The sequence below is a fragment of the Electrophorus electricus genome, chromosome 1 (genome assembly GCF_041902795.1).
Source record: "Electrophorus electricus isolate QZ-2024a chromosome 1, ASM4190279v1, whole genome shotgun sequence".
Lineage (NCBI taxonomy): Eukaryota > Metazoa > Chordata > Actinopteri > Gymnotiformes > Gymnotidae > Electrophorus > Electrophorus electricus.
The window spans coordinates 10,244,340-10,266,032 of NC_137497.1; the positions used below are offsets into that span (position 1 = coordinate 10,244,340).

Genomic DNA, 21,693 nt, shown 5'->3' on the forward strand with positions numbered 1-21,693 from the left:
AGTGCGCTGTTTTTACTTGCTAACACTTGTTAAGAAATAACAGCTATTTCACATGAATCATTTCCATAAAGGCTCCCCCAAATTATCAAACATTTTAAATGCCTCAAACATTATTAAAAGTATTCATTTTGTGTCTGTTACTGCAATAAATTGTGTTCAAACTGGGACTTGTAACATTTACTTCAAAATATCAAAAATATCAATCAGACTAATCGACAGTTTCAGGATAAACAGAGCATAGATGCATTTAAAATATTGTATTTTGGTAACAATGCATTAGGCATCAAAATACAGTAATACATTTAAACAAAAAGTTCCGTAAAACATGATTTCTTCTTGTATTTCAAAATAAACGCATTACATCTTATATGTCTGAGATAAAAAACAAAAAAAACAAAACACATGGCAGGTTTTTACCCATAAGGCACGGCAAGAGAAGCAGTTGGATTTGCAGAGGCACAGAGCAAAACACCTCATTAATATTCATGAGCAAAGTTTAAAACATCATTGGCTCAAAGTAGTGCTGACAGATGAAAAATAAAATTTCTAATTTTTTAAAGATAAACATTAAGCAACTCCTGGCAGTACAAATTTTGTAATGATGACATTTTATCTCCCTGAATTTGAAGGCTACAGCCACCAGGCTTGGCAAAGGGACTCAACAGTGGACCTCAAGCTTCAATGTAACGCGTGGTGGCCCGAGTGCCGCAGGGTGAGGCGCAGGACGCACAGACTCCAGTGACTGGGACGTAATTTATTTACACAGAACGATAACGGCACTCACAAGTATTACTCACGAAAAACCATGAACCTGTAACGGTTAACATGAAACAAGCACAATACACACGTATACGTTTAACGATAACAAGAACATTAACCATGACATTAAGAAGTTACATCCACAATGACCAACGATCTTGCACACTATGACGAGGGTTTAAATACTTATAAACAAATGAGGTGCAGGTGTGGCCACAAATGAGGATCCTCCCACTGCACGTGGCGGGCCAAACCACGTGACTCGCGGGAGTCGAGCGTTCCGTGACATCCAAACTACATATTATACCAAAAGCACCAGTCTGTGTACTCCTTCTCCTTCTCTCCTCTCCTTTCATTAATGCCTTCATCCTCCCTTTGGAATCATTTATTTTGATACTGATCCTTAAAGGTTTAATGTACAAGCATAAAATTTGTCAAATGTTCAGCTTATTACAAATAAATGTAGTTAAGCACATATCTGCACTTTATGAGAACTCTACTGATTCTAATACAACTCACTGTTTGTTTACAATCTTTACTTTATAGTTACTTAATGCCTGTTGATTCATCTTGTTATCTATACGCATCTCAGCTGTACCTCTAGTGAACTACTCTTGCCCTTAGACAGATTACTCCACAGACACTGTTAACTAGCAAGTGCATTTAATAATAGCCAGCTGATAAAAACAGTAAACATCACAGGGTCTGTCAATCTTTCTCAAAAAGAAATGACATGAAGCAGGCCTGTTTCCATAATACATGTCTGATTTACTTAATATTGGAGATTGCTTTACCTGGGCAGGCAAACCGTAGCTACTTATTGAGCAGAATGCTTTGAAATTAATGCGGCATTACAGCATTGGAAAAACCAACCACAACAACTGATCATAATCACCAAGACCACAAGTGAACTCTTGAAAATATAACCTGGACAATAAGGGGAGACTCTTAAATAAAAGGCAAATAAAATTTAAAAGATGCTACAGAAATAAAATACCTGTTTTTCCATGACTTGACACAAAAGCATTTACATGTGCATTAAATTACATCACAGGATCGCATAATAATATTTACATAAACATCTTTATATTACATTTGTACATAAACATCTTTGCATTACATTTACAGTACTGGGCAGATGCTCTTATAATGACTGAAGTATGTTTATCAGTATGACATCATGTGTGCTCTCTGAGGATCAAACCATGATTCTGGAGATGCATCTTACTGTACCTGCTCTACCAGGTGAGGTCAGGAGTGCTAACGTCAGAAAACTCTGATCAGGTACGATCAAACACACACTGATCTCTGACCCCTGAATGGTACAGAGAAAGGCAGTGTGGGTACATGTGTGTGTGTGTGTGTGTGTGTGTGTGTACAAGAGAGCCAAATAATGTATCATCTCTTTTAGACTTCCTCATGGTTATTACTGGGAGATCACCTCTGCTCTTCATCTGAGTGGTTTAGTCCATTCATATTAACTCCTCTGTTGTCATGGTTACAGTCTCCATTCACTGCTGATTTTTTTCCTCAGCTGCACAATCACCAGCACTGCTGCCACAAGCCCCGCCCACGTCAGAGCCAGGAGCACCGTCAACACCGTCACTGTGGAGCTCTGATCTGGACATGGCTGGACTTCTGCAACAGACACAAAGAACTGTCAGTAAATATAAACCACTATTTAAACAGTATTGAGTTATAATCATGTGTGTATGTACCAGAGTGAACACTGTGATGGGATCGAGAGGGATTGTGGGACAGGGGCAGTTCAGCTCCAGTTCCTGACAAAAAGATCACAACAGCATCACTACACAAGATCTTAACAAGTAGGTATGCATAATGTTTCACCAGTTACCATAGTAACCACTTCTGTAGAAGTGTCCGTGTCCTCTGGTGAGCTCAGCACCTCCCACCTCCATATCAGTATCTAATCAAATTCAATCAGGAAGTAACTATTACAGCGATGGAGAACTGTTTAGAAATCAAACTAAAACAAATCTGGATCTTGTAGAGAGATATTGTTGTAAATGTAGAATAGAAATATATTCAGAGTTCAAAGTGAATGAACCAGTGGAGAGAATGAGCCACACAAAGGGGGGGGGGGTACACAACAACAACAACAACAACAACAACAACCACCCTGATCACCACCTGTGCTCCATCATAACTATGATCACTGCTGAAGCTCCGGTCTGTCATATTAACACCCAGCATAATTACTGCACCATCACTGACTACATTTACATATTAACACACAGCATAATTACTACAGTGAACAGTGATATTGAGGGTGAAGTATTTGTTGATTTATTGAGGGTCGTATGTAGACGGATTGAGCTTCAGGACAAATAAATAAAAAGAAAAAGCCATACTAGAAATAAAAATTATTATTATTAGTTGGTTACATTTATTTAGCACCTTTTTCAAATTAAAGGACACTTTACAGGCATAAATCAGCTTTTACACTCAAATCACTCACAGACAGATGAGAAGCAGCAGCAAATTTACACACAGCATTCTCTCTATCAGAAACTACAGACTCCTGCGGGACTGAACCAGGTGTAGGGGAAGGGGAGGAGGTTTAGACCAGGACAGAGTACCAACCATCACTGAACACACACACACACACACACACATACACACACACACACACACACACACACACACACACACACACACACAGACACACACACAGACACACACACAGACACACACACACACACACACACACACACACACACACACACACCATGTTTTTGGGAGGTTTCCTCTGGGGTCCTACACAGACACAGGAAGAACACGGAAACTCCACCCAGATAGGGACTCGGATGCAAACATGCCAACCACCAAGCCCTGCTGCCCAAAACAACCAACTCTCCCAACTGAACACAAACAAAATTAAGTACAATAACCCTCCCTATTCCCAAAAACTAACAGAAGTAAAGAACTGAGCAAATAAAAAAGGTGTCAAACTCCACACTTCCCAACTACGATTCACGTAGGACTACTATAATACACTATACACAGAATAATATTTATAACAGTGAACACGTCCAGAAAAAGGGGACGCGATAAGTCAGAATGATTTAACAAGCAGAGGCCTAAAACCACAACAATCGGCAAACACTCCCTGAACAAACACAAGCAGCCATAGCAACAGTGGATATGAATTGCAGCCTGTTGCTCCTTCCCAGTCTTCCCCTTATGTGCGCGGTAGAATGAGGCAGCCAGTCAAGGCGCAACACAGCAGCCCAGGACAAAAGATTTGATCAGGTGGAGGAGGAGAATCATGAAGGGGAGGAGCCACAGGATGTAACATAAATGTAAACAAACACAAATAACCCTACCCATAACACAAACAAGGTTGTAACACCTTCAAATTCAAACACTTTAATTTTTCCAACTCAGTCACTCATGATTGTTTTGATATCAGTAAGCAGGCATCACACCAAGTGCTGTAAAACATCAGTGGCTGGATCCAAGAGTGTCTGTGTGAGAATCCACCACAAAGAGTCCAGTGAAAATCAACCGGGTCCACATGCTCTATTGGGGATATGCTTAGATAAACAGGACCTCAACTAAGACCAAGACCCCAAACTGAGACACTCAGTCCATGCTGTTTACATGATCCTAGCATTCATAGTCAAACTAATACTGAACCACTGATGTGCATGTAAACATAGTTACTGATACTATGTTGGGAGGGGGTATGCGTAAAGTAATTCTAGGCAACATTAAACTCACAGTAACCACACTTACCTTCCACAGTAACTGTGTATGTCTGAATAATCTCTTCATTCTTAATATCTCTGATGCTGTAAACTCCACTATCAGATGGTGTGGTTCCTCTCAGCTCTACAGCAGAGATGAGTGACGCTCTCCGAGTGTATTCAGGTTTACACTTCAGTGAGTGTCCAGCCACTGTGCAGATCTGTCCACTAGAGGGAGCAGCTGCACCTGTGCTGGTATAAATCACCTCAACTGACTCTGATATGAGCAAGTCCAGCACCAATGGTTCACCAAGCTTAATCTGAAATGAAGAATTACAGGCTGTGGAAAAAAACAATTAGCAACTTCTATGTAATATACAACTGATTTGCAGTAACCTCAGAACTGCAAATCTGATATAAACATTTAAACATTATACAAGCTCCTTCTGTTCTTCCCCACATATCTGATGTTTGTGAAGTTTCCTATGTTCTACCTTATATACCCCAGATAAATAAAGTTCTCTCTGTCTACATAAATAATGGTATAGTAACAATTACTATGTAATCCATGAGGACACTTACCCTCTATCTGTAGACTCACATCACAGATGTCTTTACCACTACAAGAGAAGGTGTACCAGGTCCTCTTAGTGTAATCAGCATCAGTGATGGTGAGGGAGAGATCTCCCTTCAGGTACTGATCATGGGACATGTGAAATCCCTCCTCTGACTGGCAGGATGTCTGGTTACACTGAGCCAGAATGTCAAGTTGTTTATAGGACACAGTCCATGTGAGCAGACCAGAACACTTCTCATTGCAGGGGAGAGTAGCAGCATCACGAAGATTCACCTTTACTGAAGGAAAAGAGCCTGAAAGAGACATTAAGAAAAGAGAGTTTAAAATGTTACACTGGTGCTTGAAAGTTTAGGAACTCTTTAGAAGTTTCTATATTTCTGCATATATATGAACTAAAACTTCATCAGATTGTCAAACAAGTCCTGAAAGTAAAAAGAAAAACAAATCAAACTAATTAAACCAAATATTAGACCCAATATTAGTCTATAATAATATTATTTATAGAGGAAAATGATCCAATGTTTCATATCAAGGCAATAAATATCAACTTGTAAACAATATTTATTATTTAGAATGTTATTTATTTTATCTGTTATATCCATGCATGATACAGCATATATAATACAAAAAATAATTCCCTACACAACTGAACCACAGTGGCTTTTAATGGAAAAATATCAGATTGGTATTGATATTAGACGACAATCAAATGCAAGACATCAGTATCAGATCAGTAAAGAGAAACTGGTATCATGCTCTCTCTATAAATACAGTAAAACAAAAAATAATTAACCCATTCACTTAGGCTACATGAATATTCTTGGTTACTCAAAGATGCATTTCTAAGTAAGAGCAGAACTGACTGATACTGCTCACTAGTACAACTGCAGAGACATCTGTGCCTTCTATGTCTGTGTCTACATGACCATTCTGGTGATCTTTTAATGAAAGGGTTCTGAAATGCAAGTCTATTAGCAAAATGACAGGCAATCTGTCCAATGAAATTAATTAATTTTATGTTTCTCACTCCGTGGGCGGGCCTATAGCAGCCTAAACCTTCTCAGTGTTCTGAAGAAAGGGTTACGATATTATTAGTGAATCATCACTGTGTTCATGCTGCCTTAGCCAGCTGACTATGAATGGGGTCTATGAGTGAGACAGACACTGTAGTTATACAGTAGGTACGACGAGCCGAGCATCCACAGTGAGTTATATAGTACAATTCTCATGAATAGCAGCAATGCAATAAATATGTTTACAATCCTTTTAAATGTTAAACAAATGGATGATATTGTTTATGCTGTGCAGCGCAAAATGAATTATTAGAAACAACCATCAGGATTTATACATTTAATTAATTTTAATAATTATTTTATTAAATATAAAAAAGATTAAATAAAGATAAAGGTCAAGCCGGTACAATAGTCCGGTTAACACACCAAAGTCATGGATGAAATTCTGATGACCTGAGAGAACCTGTTCTGTCCACTTACCAGCTATGACTGTCAGCAGCTGTAACAGCAGAACACAGTGACACCTGCTCAGCATGACTGCGGAGACAAAAGAGAACCCAGTCAGTACTGTACAGAGGAGACAGGAGAACCCAGTCAGTACTGTACAGAAGAGACAGGAGGACCCAGTCAGTACTGTAGAGAGGGGACAGGAGAACCCAGTCAGTACTGTACAGAGGAGACAGGAGGACCCAGTCAGTACTGTACAGAGGAGACAGGAGGACCCAGTCAGTACTGTACAGAGGAGACAGGAGGACCCAGTCAGTACTGTACAGAGGAGACAGGAGCACCCAATCAGTACTGTACAGAGGAGACAGGAGCACCCAGTCAGTACTGTACAGAGGAGACAGGAGAACCCAGTCAGTACTGTACAGGTAGAAGCAGCTGAGTAAATCTCAGAGTGATCACTATTAGTTAAAAAGTCACTTATTTACAGTACCCTGATTATACCCCCTGCCATAAAAGAAACAGGACTAAGGCACCATCTATCCCACAGTAGAAATGGGACTAAACCCCACTACACCTCAGCAGCACAGTAATCCTCCTTTACCAGAGGGGGTTAGTCCAGGGTCCAGAACATCACAGTCCTGCCTGCCAGTACGTTGCGTCACTGTTCAGCTCCCTTATTCCCAGCAGTCATGCTGTGTTTGATATTTCCGGCAACACTAAAGTACTAATCAAACGGGACTCATTTTCCAGTCGTGTACATAAAGCAACTTTACCACAAGACCTCTAGAGTGTATGACAGACTCACACAGGATCAGAAACCTCGGGATAAATTACAGACGTCAGTGGCTACTGAATTTATGTATTACCGTCTCACTAAAACATCCACGTGTGAAACGCAGCTTTAGTTGAAAGAAACCACAGAATATTTCAGACATCTTCTGCACAAATTCTGGCATTTAATGAAACTGCTTATAGTAATAATGACTTGGGTTTGAACATTAGCAGGTTAGGGAAATGTACTTAAAACCTCTGAGAAGTCATTTGCCCACTCGAGAACTTCCGTGACTGGAGAAAAAAGCGCCCAAACTCTGATATGTGAACCCTGGATAGTCGCCCGGGATTAAAAACCCCTGAGATTACAGCAAATAGCCGTTTATAGCAGGAAAAAGGCGCAAGAATTCTTGCTGACGCTGCAGTAGGTAAAATGACTGACATGGCGAGAGTAAAATCACTGAGGAACGCAGAAAATAATTACATTACCACACCTTGCCATGTCAAATGAATCCTGTCTGAATATTCTTAACACACATGAGGTTCTGAACCCTGGTTCTGCGGACCCACCGCCCTGTACAGTTTCCCAACTGATCCAGCTCATGAAAGACTTGATGACCCAGAAAACCTGAAGCTGTCCGCCAGTGGATGCACTGTTACCAGCCTTAAATGTTCATGACAAACACGGAAATAAACCCGAAACAGTTTTTCTTTGGGCTGATAAACTGTTCCTGGCAACATGCAGAATCAATTAGTCTGTAATGCACCTATAAAACAGGAGTATTGTAACGGTCAGTAATTTGCGGACTGTCCCCTTAAGTTACGTTTACGTAAAAGGAGTGTGCACGTAGGCCACGCGGAAGAGTTGCTTTGTACTGTGCGTGACGGACGTTGCTGGACCCAGCTCTTCATTTATCGTTATTTACTTCTTTAGTAACGCGTTATGAGCTGTGGATGTTTTTACAACTCATGTATGAGCTGTCTACAATACTCCAGGAGCGATCCTGTGCCACGTGGTGAATAAACCAGCAAGTTTACTACTAAACTGATTCTGGTCCGCATCTCCTCCACGTTTCCTCCAAGATTCTCTCTACCAGTTCCAAAGATCTGCTAATCTGGGTTGGAGTATAATTTAAACAGGACTAACTCCAAGCGTTACAGTATGTACTAAAGTAGACAGTTACTGTATGTGCAAGGCAGGTGTTCTTAATAAAGTGACCGCTGAGTTTTTGTAGCAACATTCGTACTTGGGCTGTTTATCTAACGACCTCGCAAATATTATTGTGGAGACAAATGTGGGATAAAAAATAGAGGTTGTGAAACCCACTGGCTAAGTACAGAGTGTGACAGTGTTTTTTGAATATTATTATTTAATAGCAATAAAGGTTTGTACGCCACATGGACATTATCTCCTACCAAACGCATTTACTCTGAGGTAACTGCACGCAGGAGACACACAGTCCATCTACTGAACTGCAGCATAAGAAGACAGAACAGCACGCGGAGGGAACAAAGCGCACAGCTACTATCGCTCAGTGCACGAGCTAAAGTCCCTCAATGAACACATGAACCCGTTCAACAGTCCGCGAGACCAACCAGAGTTCTTAGCAGACATGCACACTTTAAAACAGCTGCACTAAATATTACATATTTACTTATTATCTTTCCAGATACTTTTTCCGTCCTATCTTGCTGAGTCCTGAGCTAGCGCTGTCAGAATATATAAACACTTTTAAACTAACCGCTAGAGATGTTGGAACTTGAAATGTCAAAGTTTTTTTCTACTCCAAACCCTTCTCTTTCCCTTTATGGTTCTTTCAACCTACAATTCACCAAGACACACAAGTGGCAGGCCAATCCGTTTCAACTCAGGCAGGCATGTATGCTTGCGGATAAATGTAAACAAACAAACAGCTTTCCTTCTGTAAACTGACGCACGTGGACCGGCAGGCAGAGAAGGAAGGAAGCAAGCGCGCGCGCGTGTGTGAGTGTGCGGTTTATTTGTTTTTTCACGTGAAAGTTAAGAGGTGCGCTGTGACTGCGCAGGATGCGAGCGCCCCTGTTCCTCTCCGAGCAGAGGATAGGCAGCCGTATCCACGCAGTCTAAGCCACGCCGACCCGAAATGGGAACCCGAGTTTGACTTCAGCTTTCTGTTCGAGTACAGCGGCCGAGGCGGAGACACGGACACGGAGAGACGTTTGGAGGCAGGTCGCCGATTGTCGCGTAAGCTCAGGTTCAGCCGCCCAGTTCAGTAAGATGATCAAGTGTATCTATTAATATTTTATATTAACTGTTACCTTATAGAAAGCATCACCCTTGCCGTTCCTGGCAGCTTCACGAAATATTACATATTAATTTATTATCTATGCAGATGGATACTTTTTCCGTCCTGAAACTTGATTCAAAATGTTTCAAAAATTAAAACCGCGTGTAACCTCTGCCTAAAGGCGCCCTAATGAAATCATTCAGAGGGAGCACATCTCAGAAATTTCGTGTTAGATCAATGCAAGTTAGCGCGGTGCCTCCAGAAATGTGTCTAGTACTATGTTGATAGTAATAAATCCTTTTAAACCCTCTCATGATTAATGACCCGAATGATTCACAGATCAGTAAATACAACAAATGACACTTAATTAAAAAAACAAAAACAGTCAATCGAGTTTAGAGCTTAAAAACAAGTGTCATGTTTGTCATTTCAGTAATGGTTTGTTATGGTCGGTATAAGATATGTGCAGATTAAGATTAAGGGTAATTGTATCTCTTATGACACTAAGGGTCATAGCATATATTTAATTAGGCTAATATTTTTACAAATAATACTTACACTGACAATCCTCCCTGAGAGTGCACACTAGTCTGCTTTCCAGTCAGGAAGGTCTTTATAGGTTGGGGAGGGAGGACAGACAGCATTGCAGCATTATACTTCCAGATCTGAAGATACTGTGACCTCATCTGTTATAAACACTCCTGTGGATGGACTGAAATACATTTTAGAGCTGCCGTATTTTTCTGATAAATTGTAGCCATTGAAATAAGACAACCAATTCGATGACAATCATCTTTTTTTTTTTTAAATGGGCCACTACAAAATGCTCCCCGTCAGAGCGAGCACAAGTAGCAACCCTCTTGGTGGACTTAACCAGCACACCTTCCACTAATTTGTATGTCTCTGCTCTCTCAGCTGTATATGTAGCCACTCACCTCACCCTCACAGGCGCTGGCCTGGAATATGGAGATGCCAGTTTGGAAAACATTCTAAGGGATCAAGAGAAACAAACCAAAATTAATGCTAAAATTGATGCCTAAACATTTTTTAAATCAGCATTAATGTACATTACTCAGGACTATGTTAATAACATGTGTTTGAAAATGGACTTTGATAAACGGAGCTTCTTTGCAGTTAACCAGATAACTCTGTATCCCCAGCTAGTGAAGCTTAAGTGCTATTTAATTGTTGTTTGAAATAACAATCAGTCATTTTCAGTAGCACAGGTCATTGTACCGCAAATGTTAACTTCAGATGAAGTGGAAAGGACTTCATTAACTTCATTCATTCATTCACCCACAACTGATAACCAAGATGTCTGAGAGAAAACTTGCACTGTGTCCGACACAGACAGGTTAACGAGCAGCTAGTTAGCTCGGTCTGTCGGTCTGGCCACTAACTTTGCCCATTAAATCTCACTTTTACAGTAAAGTCTGGACGTACCGAGATGGGGAATAAAAGCCATAGAAATAAATTGAGCGCAACAAATTGAAGGGAAAATGTAAAAAAGGGAGCCTGGCTTCACTTACCGAATGCTTTAAGTCAGAAGTGTGGCAGGATGCTGGGACAGCAACGGGAGAGCCAATAAAAATTGGAGAAGCACGTTGGAACAGACCAATGGTGCTCTGCGGCGTTTTGGAGAATATTGGAACAGGCCAATGAGAGGACGCAAGCTCTCTGGAACACACTGGAACAGAAAATCAGGGTCAGTGGAATGAGTCAACATATTGAGACGGACAGACCCACAAAAGATAAAGAAAATGAAAGCTAAACACGATAGAACCAATACACTGACAGAAACACAACTGGGAACAGGTTACAAGGCAACAACATGAAATGAAGAAGGACCTTAGTATAAATGGAGGCTTAGTACAATAAACACAGGCTGAGTGAACAATAACCAGCGACAAGACTGGAGAGACACTAGAAATATATACACAAGTTAACAAGGAATATACACACGAGTTAACAAGGAACATATACACGAATTAACAAGGAACAACTAGAAACAGGAGAAAAGAGGCAGAACAACCAGACAAGGGGGAGTAACAGAAAAATCAAAACAAAGAAGCTCATGGAAAGAAAACCAAGTTGGAAAGCCAAAACAGAGCTTGACAGGATTGCTAAAGTGACCGAGATGACAGGGAGGGGACAACCGTGACAATGCAGAGTAATAATAATAATAATAATTACTCAGATATGCAGGAATATACAGTGCAATAATAATTACTCAAACATGCAGGAACATAGAGAGTAAAAGTTACTCAGGCCTACAGGAACATATAATTATTCAGTCATATAGGAAGAGTGTTCCAAAGTAGGACACTGAAGGCACTGACGTTTATACCTAAAATGTTTGTTGAAAGACATTTACTCTACAACACAGTGCTCCAATATTCCATCATCATCACCATCATCATCATCAGTCTTTTCACCCTCGTTGAAGCACACTGGGATGTGACGCAGCTTACATATGTAGTACAGACCTCATCCTGTATCTCATCATCACTACATATGTAGTACAGACCTCATCCTGTATCTCATCATTACATATGTAGTACAGACCTCATCCTGTATCTCATCATTATATATGTAGTACAGACCTCATCCTGTATCTCATCATTACATATGTAGTACAGACCTCATCCTGTATCTCATCATTACGTATGTAGTACAGACCTCATCCTGTATCTCATCATTACATATGTAGTACAGACCTCATCCTGTATCTCATCATTACATATGTAGTACAGACCTCATCCTGTATCTCATCATCACTACATATGTAGTACAGACCTCATCCTGTATCTCATCATTACATATGTAGTACAGACCTCATCCTGTATCTCATCATTACATATGTAGTAGACCTCATCCTGTATCTCATCATTACATATGTAGTACAGACCTCATCCTGTATCTCATCATTACGTATGTAGTACAGACCTCATCCTGTATCTCATCATTACGTATGTAGTACAGACCTCATCCTGTATCTCATCATTACGTATGTAGTACAGACCTCATCCTGTATCTCATCATCATTACGTATGTAGTACAGACCTCATCCTGTATCTCATCATCATTACATATGTAGTACAGACCTCATCCTGTATCTCATCATTACATATGTAGTACGTATTAATACTACTATATAGTAGTATTTATTTAGGTAGTTTGTTAGTTATCTATGTATTTATTTCCAGCTTTTAAAACTGTTCTGTTGCATCGAAAAGCATGACATTTGTTGTTTCAATAAAAGCAACTAATAAAACCAAATGGACTGTTGTGCATGTCATTAAAATCTCATTGCTGATTTGGGTACATACATCCAGGGTTTGGCAGAATACTTTGATGGTTGAATAATGTGATGTATTCTATTACAATACATAAAACAGTAATTTATTCAGAATACATTTAGAATGCACCCAGAACACATCTTACTAAGTCACATTTAAGAGCAAAAATATTTTATATATTTTAAATTGAAGTTCTAAATTGTGAACAGCTTATCATTAAACAAAACTGATAAAATGCCATCAATTTATGACTTTAGAAATTAAAGAATTATAATTATTATTATAATAGTGCTTTTATAAAATACTCTACCTTATTTGATGGTAAAAGTTAAAAGTGTTCAAGCTTCAAAACGCTTTTTCTATTTCCGGCTCTGTGGTCACTCTAGAATGAATCAAGCACGAGCACAAATCCATTGGTTTCATTTCTGAAGCGCGAGGTTCAAGTGTGACATTTAGCGGTGAGTTTAAAAGTGTTTGTATGTCGATTTACTTCTGATTACCGTCCAAATATGCGCGCTAGCTGTCAGAAAGTCTGATTTATGAACGCAACTAGCCAGCTACATAGATAATAAGTTAATATGTAATGTTTAGTGCAGCTGTTTTAAAGTTTGCATGTCTGCTAAGAACTCTGGTTGGTCTCGCGGACTGTTGAACGGGTTCATGTGTTCATTTAGGGACTTTAGCTCGTGCACTGAGCGATAGTAGCTGTGCGCTTTGTTCCCTCCGCGTGCTGTTCTGCCTTCTTATGCTGCAGTTCAGTAGATGGACTGTGTGTCTCCTGCGTGCAGTTACCTCAGTAAATGCGTTTGGTAGGAGGTCATGTCCATGTGGCGTACAAACCTTTATTGCTATTAAATAATAATATTCAAAATATTCTTAATAATAATAATAATAATATTGAAAAACACTGTCTCATTCTGTACTTAACCAGTGGGTATCACTACCTCTACTTTTTAAATCACATTTTTCTCCGGAACAATATTTCCGAGGTCGTTAGATAAACAGCCCAAGTACGAATGTTGCTACATAAACTCACCGGTCACTTTATTAAGAACACCTGCCTTGCACCTACAGTAACTGTCTACTTTAGTACATACTGTAACGCTTGGAGTTAGTCCTGTTTAAATTATACTCCAACCCAGATGAGCAGATCTTTGGAACTGGTAGAGAGAAGCGTGTGAAGCACGTGGAGGAGATGCGGAGCAGAATCACTTAGTTTAGTAGTAAACTTGCTGGATTATTCACCACGTGACACAGGCTGGCTCCTGGAGTATTGTAGACAGCTCATACATGAGTTGTAAAAACATCCACAGCTCATAACGCGTTACAAAAGAAGTAAATAACGATAAATGAAGATCTGGGTCCAGCAACGTCCGTCACGCACAGTACAAAACCAACTCTTCCGCGTGGCCTACGTGCACACGCCTTTTACGTAAACGTAACTTAAGGGGACAGTCCGCAAATTACTGACCGTTACAATTCTCCTGTTTTATAGGTGCATTACAGACTAATTGATTCCGCATGTCGCCAGGAACATCTTATCAGCCCAAAGAAAAACTGTTTCAGGTTTATTTCCGTGTTTGCCACGTACATTTAAGACTGGTAACAGTGCATCCACAGGCGGAGAGTTTCAGGTGTTCTGGGTCATGAAGTCTTTCATGAGCTGGATCAGATGGGAAACTGTGCAGGGCGGTGGGTCCCCAGAACCGGATTAAGAACCTCATGTGTGTTAAGAATATTCAGACAGGATTCATTTGACATGGCCAGGTGCGGTAATGTAATAATTTCCCTCGTTCTTTAGTGATTTTACTCTCGCCATGTCAGTCATTTTACCTACTGCAGCGTCTGCAAAAATTCTTGCACCTTTTTCAAGTTTCATGTTTCAAGTTTCAAGTTTAATTTCCTGCTGTAAATGGCGGTTTTCTGTAATTTCGGGGGTTGTTAAGTTTTGGCGCTTTTTTCTCCAATCACGGAAGTTCTTAAGGAGGCAAATGACCTTTCAGAAGTTTTAAGTAAATTCCCCTACACGTATGTAATTCTGTGCAGATATGTGAAAAATATTTACTGGTTTCTTTCAACGAAAGCTACGTATCACACGTGGATGTTTTAGTGAGATGGTAACACGTAAATCCAGTAGCCACTGACATGTCTGTAATTTATGCTGAGGTTTCTGATCCTGTGTGTGAGTCTGTCATACACTCTAGAGGTCTTGTGGTAAAGTTGCTTTACATACATGACTGGAAAATTAGTCCCGTCTGATGAGTAGTTTAGTGTTGCCAGAAATATCAAACACAGCATGACTGCTGCAAATAAGGGAACTGAACAGTGACACAATGTACTGGCAGGCAGGACTGTGATGTTCTGGACCCTGGACTAACCCCCTCTGGTAAAGGAGGATTACTGTGCTGCTGAGGTGTAGTAGGGTTTAGTCCTGTTTCTACTGTGGGATAGATGGTGCTTTAGTCCTGTTTCTTTTATGGCAGGTGGTGTAATCAGGGTACTGTAAATAAGTGACTTTTTTCCTAATAGTGATCACTGTGAGATTTACTCAGCTGCTCCTACCTGTACAGTACTGACTGGGTTCTCCTGTCTCCTCTGTACAGTACTGACTGGGTCCTTCTGTCTCCTCTGTACAGTACTGACTGGGTTCTCCTGTCTCCTCTGTACAGTACTGACTGGGTCCTCCTGTCTCCTCTGTACAGTACTGACTGGGTCCTCCTGTCTCCTCTGTACAGTACTGACTGGGTTCCCCCTGCCTCCTCTGTACAGTACTGACTGGGTCCTTCTGTCTCCTCTGTACAGTACTGACTGGGTTCTTCTGCCTCCTCTGTGCAGTACTGACTGGGTTCTCCTGTCTCCTCTGTACAGTACTGACTGGGTTCTCCTGTCTCCTCTGTACAGTACTGACTGGTTCTCTTTTGTCTCCTCAGTCATGCTATTCTGCAGCAGATGTCACTTTGTTTTGCTGTTACAGCTGCTGACAGTCATAGCAGGTAAATGGTCAAAACAGGTTCTCTTAGGTCATCAGAATTTCATCTTTGATTTTGGTGTGTTAACTGAACTATTGGACTTGCTTGACCTTTATGTATTATTTAATCATCTTTATATTACATAAAATTGAGAGTCAGCTGGCTAAGGTAGCATGTACATAGACAGTAGTGTTTTATTAATAACACGGAGAACACGGAGAAGGGCCAGGCTGCTATAGGCCCACCCCCAGAGTCAAAATTATTTAATTCATGAATTTAATTGGACAGATTCCCTGTCATTTTGCTAATAGACTTGCATTTCAGAACCCTTTAATTAAAAGCTCACCAGAATGGTCATGTAGACACAGACATAGAAGGCACAGATGTCCCTGCAGCCGTACTAATGAGCAGTATCAGTCAGTTCTGCTCTTACATAGAAATGCATGTTTGAGTATCCAAGAATATTTAAGTAGCCTGACTGAATGGGTTGATATTTTTAGTTTTACTTTATTTATAGAGAGAGCATGATACCAGTTTTTCTCTGCTGATCTGATACTGATATCTTGCATTTGAATGTTGCCTGATAAAATATCAGATCTGTATTGCTTTCATTAAAAGCCACTGAGGGACTGTGGTTCAGTTGTGTAGGGAATTATTTTAGTGTGGGATGTATTATATATGCTGTATCATGCATGGATATGACAAAAAATAAATTAACATTCTAAAGAACAATAAATATTTTTACAAGTTGATATTTATTGCATTGATAGGAAACATTGGGTCATTTTCCTCTATAAATAAATGACAGTCTAATATTTTTGTTTGATTTGTTTGTCTTTATCCACTTTCAGGACTTGTTTGACAATCTGAAGTTTTAGTTCATATATATGCAGAAATATCGAAACTTCTAAAGAGTTCATAAACTTTCATAACGTTTTAAACTCTTTTCTTAATGTCTCTTTCAGGCTCTTTTCCTTCAGTAAAGGTGAATCTTCATGATGCTGCTACTCTCCCCTGCACTCAGACGTGTTCTGGTCTGGTCACATGGACTGTGTCCTATAAACAACTTGACATTCTGGCTCAGTGTAACCAGACATCCTGCCAGTCAGGGGAGGGATTTCACATGTCCCATGATCAGTACCTGAAGGGAGATCTCTCCCTCACCATCACTGATGCCGATTACACTAAGAAGACCTGGTACACCTGCAGCTGTAATGGGAAAGACATCTGTGATGTGAGTCTACAGATAGAGGGTAAGTGTCCTCATGGATTACCTAGTTATTGTTACTAAACCATTATTTATGTAGACAGAGAGAATTTTATTTATCTGTGGTAAATAAAGTAGATCATAGAATTGTAAACTTCAAATATCAGATATGTGGGGAAAAACAGAAGGAGCTTGTATGTAATGTTTAAATGTTTATATCAGATTTGTAATTCTGAGGTTACATGGTCAAATCAGTTGTATATTACATTGAAGTTTCTAATTGTTTTTTTCCACAGCCCAGAATTCCTCAATTCAGATTAAGCCTGGTGAACCTCTGGTGCTGGATTTGCTCATATCAGAGTCAGTGGAGGTGATTTATAACAGCAAAGGTGCAGCTGCTCCCTCTAGTGGACAGATCTGTACAGTGGCTGGACACTCACTGAAGTGTAAACCTGAATACACTCGGAGAGTGTCGCTCATCTCTGCTGTGGAGCTGCAAGGAACCACACCATCTGATAGTGGAGTTTACAGCATCAGAGACACTAAGAATGAAGAGATTATACAGACATACACAGATACTGTGGAAGGTAAGTGTGGTTACTGTGATTTTAATGTTGCCTAGAATTACTATGTTGGGGAGGGGGTTGTGCATAGTATCAGTAACTATGTTTACATGCACATCAGTGCTTCAGTATTAGTTTGACTATGAATGCTAGGATCATGTCAACAGCATGAACTGAGTGTCATAGTTTGAGGTCTTGGTCTTAGTTGAGGTCCTATTTATTAAGCATATCCCCAATAGAGCATGTGGACCTGGTTGATTTTCACTGGACTCTTTGTGGTGGATTCTCACATGGACACTCTTGGATCCAGCCACTGATGTTTTACGGCACTTGGTGTGATACCTGCTTACTCATATCAAAACAATCATGAGTTATTGAGTGATGAGTCAGAAAAATTGAAGTGTTGGTATTTGAAGGTGTTACAACCCTGTTTGCGTTATGGGTAGGGTTATTTGTGTTTGTTTACATTTATCTTACATCCTATGGCTCCTCCCCTTCATGATGCTCCTCCTCCACCTGATCAAGTCTTCTGTCCTGTGCTGGAATTGTCCTGGGCTGCTGCCTCATTCTACCGCACGCATAAGGGGAAGCCCGGGAAGAAGCAACAGGCTGCGATTCATATCCACTGCTGCTGTGGCTGCTTGTGTTTGTTCAGTGAGCGTTGTTTGCCGATTGTTGTGGTTTTGGGCCTCTGTTTGTTAAATCATTCTGACTTATTGCTTCCCCTTTTTCTGGACGTGTTCACTGTTGTAAATATTATTCTGTGTATAGTGTATTGTAGTAGTCCTGTGTGAATCGTAGTTGGGAAGTTTGACACCTTTTTTATTTGCTCAGTTCTTTACCTCTGTTTGTTTGTTTTTGGGAGTAGGGAGGGTTATTGTACTTAATTTTGTTTGTGTTCAGTTGGGACAGTTGGTTGTTTTGGGCAGCAGGGCTTGGTGGTTGGCATGTTTGCATCTGAGTCCCTATCTGCGTAGAGTTTCCGTGTTCTCCCAGTGTCTGTGTAGGACCCCAGAGGGAACCTCCCAAAAACATGGAGGTTAGGATGACTGGATACTCTAAAACTGTCCTGTATCAATATGAATTGTGTATGAATATAGATGTGTGTGTGTGTGTGTGTGTGTGTGTGTGTGTGTGTGTGTGTGTGTTTATGTTCAGTGATGGTTGGTGCTCTGTGTGTGTGTGTGTGTGTGTGTGTGTGTATGTCCAGTGATGGTTGGTGCTCTGTGTGTGTGTGTGTGTGTGTGTGTTTATGTTCAGTGATGGTTGGTGCTCTGTGTGTGTGTGTGTGTATGTTCAGTGATGGTTGGTGCTCTGTGTGTGTGTGTGTGTGTTTATGTTCAGTGATGGTTGGTGCTCTGTGTGTGTGTGTGTGTGTGTGTGTGTGTGTGTGTGTGTGTGTGTGTTCAGTGATGGTTGGTGCTCTGTCTTGGTCTGAACCTCCTCCCCTTCCCCTACACCTGGTTCAGTCCCCCAGGAGTCTGTAGTTTCTGATAGAGAGAACACTGTGTGTAAATTTGCTGCTGCTTCTCATCTGTCTGTGAGTGATTTGAGTGTTAAAGCTGATTTCTGCCTGTAAAGTGTCCTTGAATTTGAAAAAGGTGCTAAATAAATGTAACCAACTAATAATAATAATAATTTTTATTTCTAGTATGGCTTGTTTGTTTGGTTGGTTGTTTTTTTTTAGTTTGGCCTTGTCCTGGAGCTCAATCCCTCTACATACGACCCTCAATAAGTCAACAAATACTTCACCCTCAATAACACTGTTCACTGTAGTAATTATGCTGTGTGTTAATATGTAAATGTAGTCAGTGATGGTGCAGTAATTATGCTGTGTGTTAATATGTAAATGTAGTCAGTGATGGTGCAGTAATTATGCTGTGTGTTAATAAGTAAATGTAGTCAGTGATGGTGCAGTAATTATGCTGTGTGTTAATAAGTAAATGTAGTCAGTGATGGTGCAGTAATTATGCTGTGTGTTAATATGACAGACTGGAGCTTCAGCAGTGATCATAGTTATGACGGAGCACAGGTGGTGATCAGGGTGGTGGTGGTGGTGGTGGTGGTGGTTGTTGTTGTTGTTGTTGTTGTTGTTATGTACCCCCCCCCCCCCCCTTTGTGTAGCTCATTCTCTCCACTGGTTCATTCACTTTGAACTCTCAGTATGTTTCTATTCTACATTTACAACAATATCTCTCTACAAGATCCAGATTTGTTTTAGTTTGATTTCTAAACAGTTCTCCATCACTGTACTAGTTACTTCCTGATTGAATTTGATTGGATACTGATATGGAGGTGGGAGGTGCTGAGCTCACCAGAGAACACACACAAATCTGTAGAAGTGGTTACTATAGTAACTGGTGAAACATTATGCGTATCCACTTGTTAAGATCGTGATGCTGTTGAGATCTTTTTGTCAGGAACTGGAGCTGAACTGCCCCTGTCCCACAATCCCATCACAGTGACCACTCTGGTATATACACATATGATTATAACTCTGTACTGTTTAAAGAGTTGTTCATAATTTCTGACCATTTTTATGTCTGTCTGTTGCAGACGTCCAGCCATGTCCAGATCAGAGCTCCACAGTGACGGTGTTGACGGTGCTCCTGGCTCTGACGGGGGCGGGGCTTGTGGCAGCAGTGCTGGTGATTGTGCAGCTGAGGAAAAAAATTCAGGAGCTCTAGAAAGGAAGTACAGTGAATGGAACAGTAACCATGACAACAGAGGAGTTAATATGAATGGACTAAACCACTCAGATGAAGAGCAGAGGTGATCTCCCAATAATAACCATGAGAGTCTGAGAGATGATAAATTATTTCGTTCTCTTTTACACACACACAAACGTATCTGCACTGCTTTTCTCTGTCCCATTCAGGGGTCAAAGATCAGTGTATGTTCAGTCATGCATGATCAGAGTTTTATCACATTAGCTCTGCTGAAGCTCACCTGGTAGAGCAGGTACAGTAAGATTTGATCCTCAGAGAGCACACATGCTGTCATACTGATGAATATGTATCAGTCACTATAAGAGGATCTGCCCAGTACTGTAAATGTAATGTAAAGATGTTTTATTTAAATATTACTGTGAGATCCTGTGATGTGATTTAATGCACGTTAAATACTTTTGTGTTAGCTCATGGAAAAAACGGACATTTTGTCTGGAGCATCTTTGAATAGTTTAAATATTTTAGTTGCCATTTGTCAACATGTTTTAATTAAGAGTCCCCCTTATTGTTCAGGTTATAATTTCAAGAGTCTCCCTTATTGTTCAGGTTATAATTTCAATAGTCTCCCATGTGGTCTTGGTGATTATGGTCAGTTGTTGTGGTTGGTTTTCCCAATGCTGTAATGCTGCATTCATTTCAAAGCATTGTATTATGGAAACAGGCCTCATGTCATTTGGCCTGCTTCATGCCACTTGTGACAAATCATTAAACAAATTTACTTGTGTTATCTTTGTCCAATATTTAAAACACAAAATGCAGTTTTTAAATGAAGGTTTTTATTATTAATGAGAAAATAAATAGGACCTGCGAGACAAAGTGAAGTAGACCAAAAGATCCTCAAAGCTAGACAGCATGCTGCGAGCCAAAGAAATTCAGAAACTCATCGTCTTACTTTCAGATATGTAATGAGCATTGATTTAGGAAGAAATTCACCAGGACACTTCACAACACAGTTAGTAATGCTATAAAATGTCATTTAAGATATAATTGGTTCAGTAATAGTACAGTTTTGAAGAGAACCACAACCGAGGCATACAAGGGCTAATCTTTTTGTATATCTGTAACGGCGTCAGTCGTACCCACAAGCCTTTCTCTGCCCAAACGTAGATCACTGTCGCCTGATTACTGATTAATTACACCAGTCTCTCATTTTAGTTTCTTTTATAACCTCCCTTTTCCCATAGTATCCTCGCGAAGTATTTTATTCTCATGCATACCGAGCGTTTCTTGTTTCTGTTGCTTTCCCCCTAAACACCACCTCACTCTTAGCCCCTTACACAACCTCGGTTTCTACCTTCTGGTTTGGACTTGGACTGCCCTCGACTCTCCCCTTCACCATTCCCCTCCTGTTTACGACTACCCTTCTATTTTGCCTCACAAGT

The 21,693-nt window shown here is 40.3% G+C and overlaps 2 protein-coding genes across 4 annotated transcripts; one reads left to right on the forward strand and one right to left on the reverse strand.

Annotated features, from left to right (window-relative positions):
- Positions 1-242: 242 nt before the first annotated feature.
- Positions 243-14,231, reverse strand: LOC145657032 (uncharacterized). The gene is made up of 10 exons (XM_081711300.1): positions 13,880-14,231; positions 13,154-13,225; positions 11,074-11,231; positions 10,480-10,533; positions 10,103-10,155; positions 6,540-6,596; positions 5,052-5,339; positions 4,519-4,809; positions 2,478-2,540; positions 243-2,397 (listed from the first exon to the last, which is right to left on the reverse strand). Exons 6-10 carry the CDS (start codon positions 6,592-6,594, stop codon positions 2,258-2,260), a joined length of 837 nt encoding a protein of 278 aa, XP_081567426.1. The 5' UTR covers positions 6,595-6,596; positions 10,103-10,155; positions 10,480-10,533; positions 11,074-11,231; positions 13,154-13,225; positions 13,880-14,231; the 3' UTR covers positions 243-2,257.
- LOC145657033 (uncharacterized) lies at positions 13,173-21,036 on the forward strand. Of its 3 annotated transcripts, none has more exons than XM_081711303.1 (5): positions 13,173-13,301; positions 15,774-15,836; positions 16,778-17,065; positions 17,316-17,606; positions 20,139-21,036. In XM_081711303.1, the coding sequence occupies exons 2-5, from the start codon at positions 15,776-15,778 to the stop codon at positions 20,267-20,269; spliced, it is 771 nt and encodes a 256-aa protein (XP_081567429.1). In that variant the 5' UTR covers positions 13,173-13,301; positions 15,774-15,775; the 3' UTR covers positions 20,270-21,036. The 3 variants fall into 3 exon arrangements, with proteins under 3 accessions (XP_081567429.1, XP_081567435.1, XP_081567439.1); XM_081711309.1 differs by lacking the exon at positions 13,173-13,301 and adding an exon at positions 14,477-14,610; XM_081711313.1 differs by lacking the exons at positions 13,173-13,301; positions 15,774-15,836 and adding an exon at positions 14,483-14,610.
- Positions 21,037-21,693: the final 657 nt, after the last annotated feature.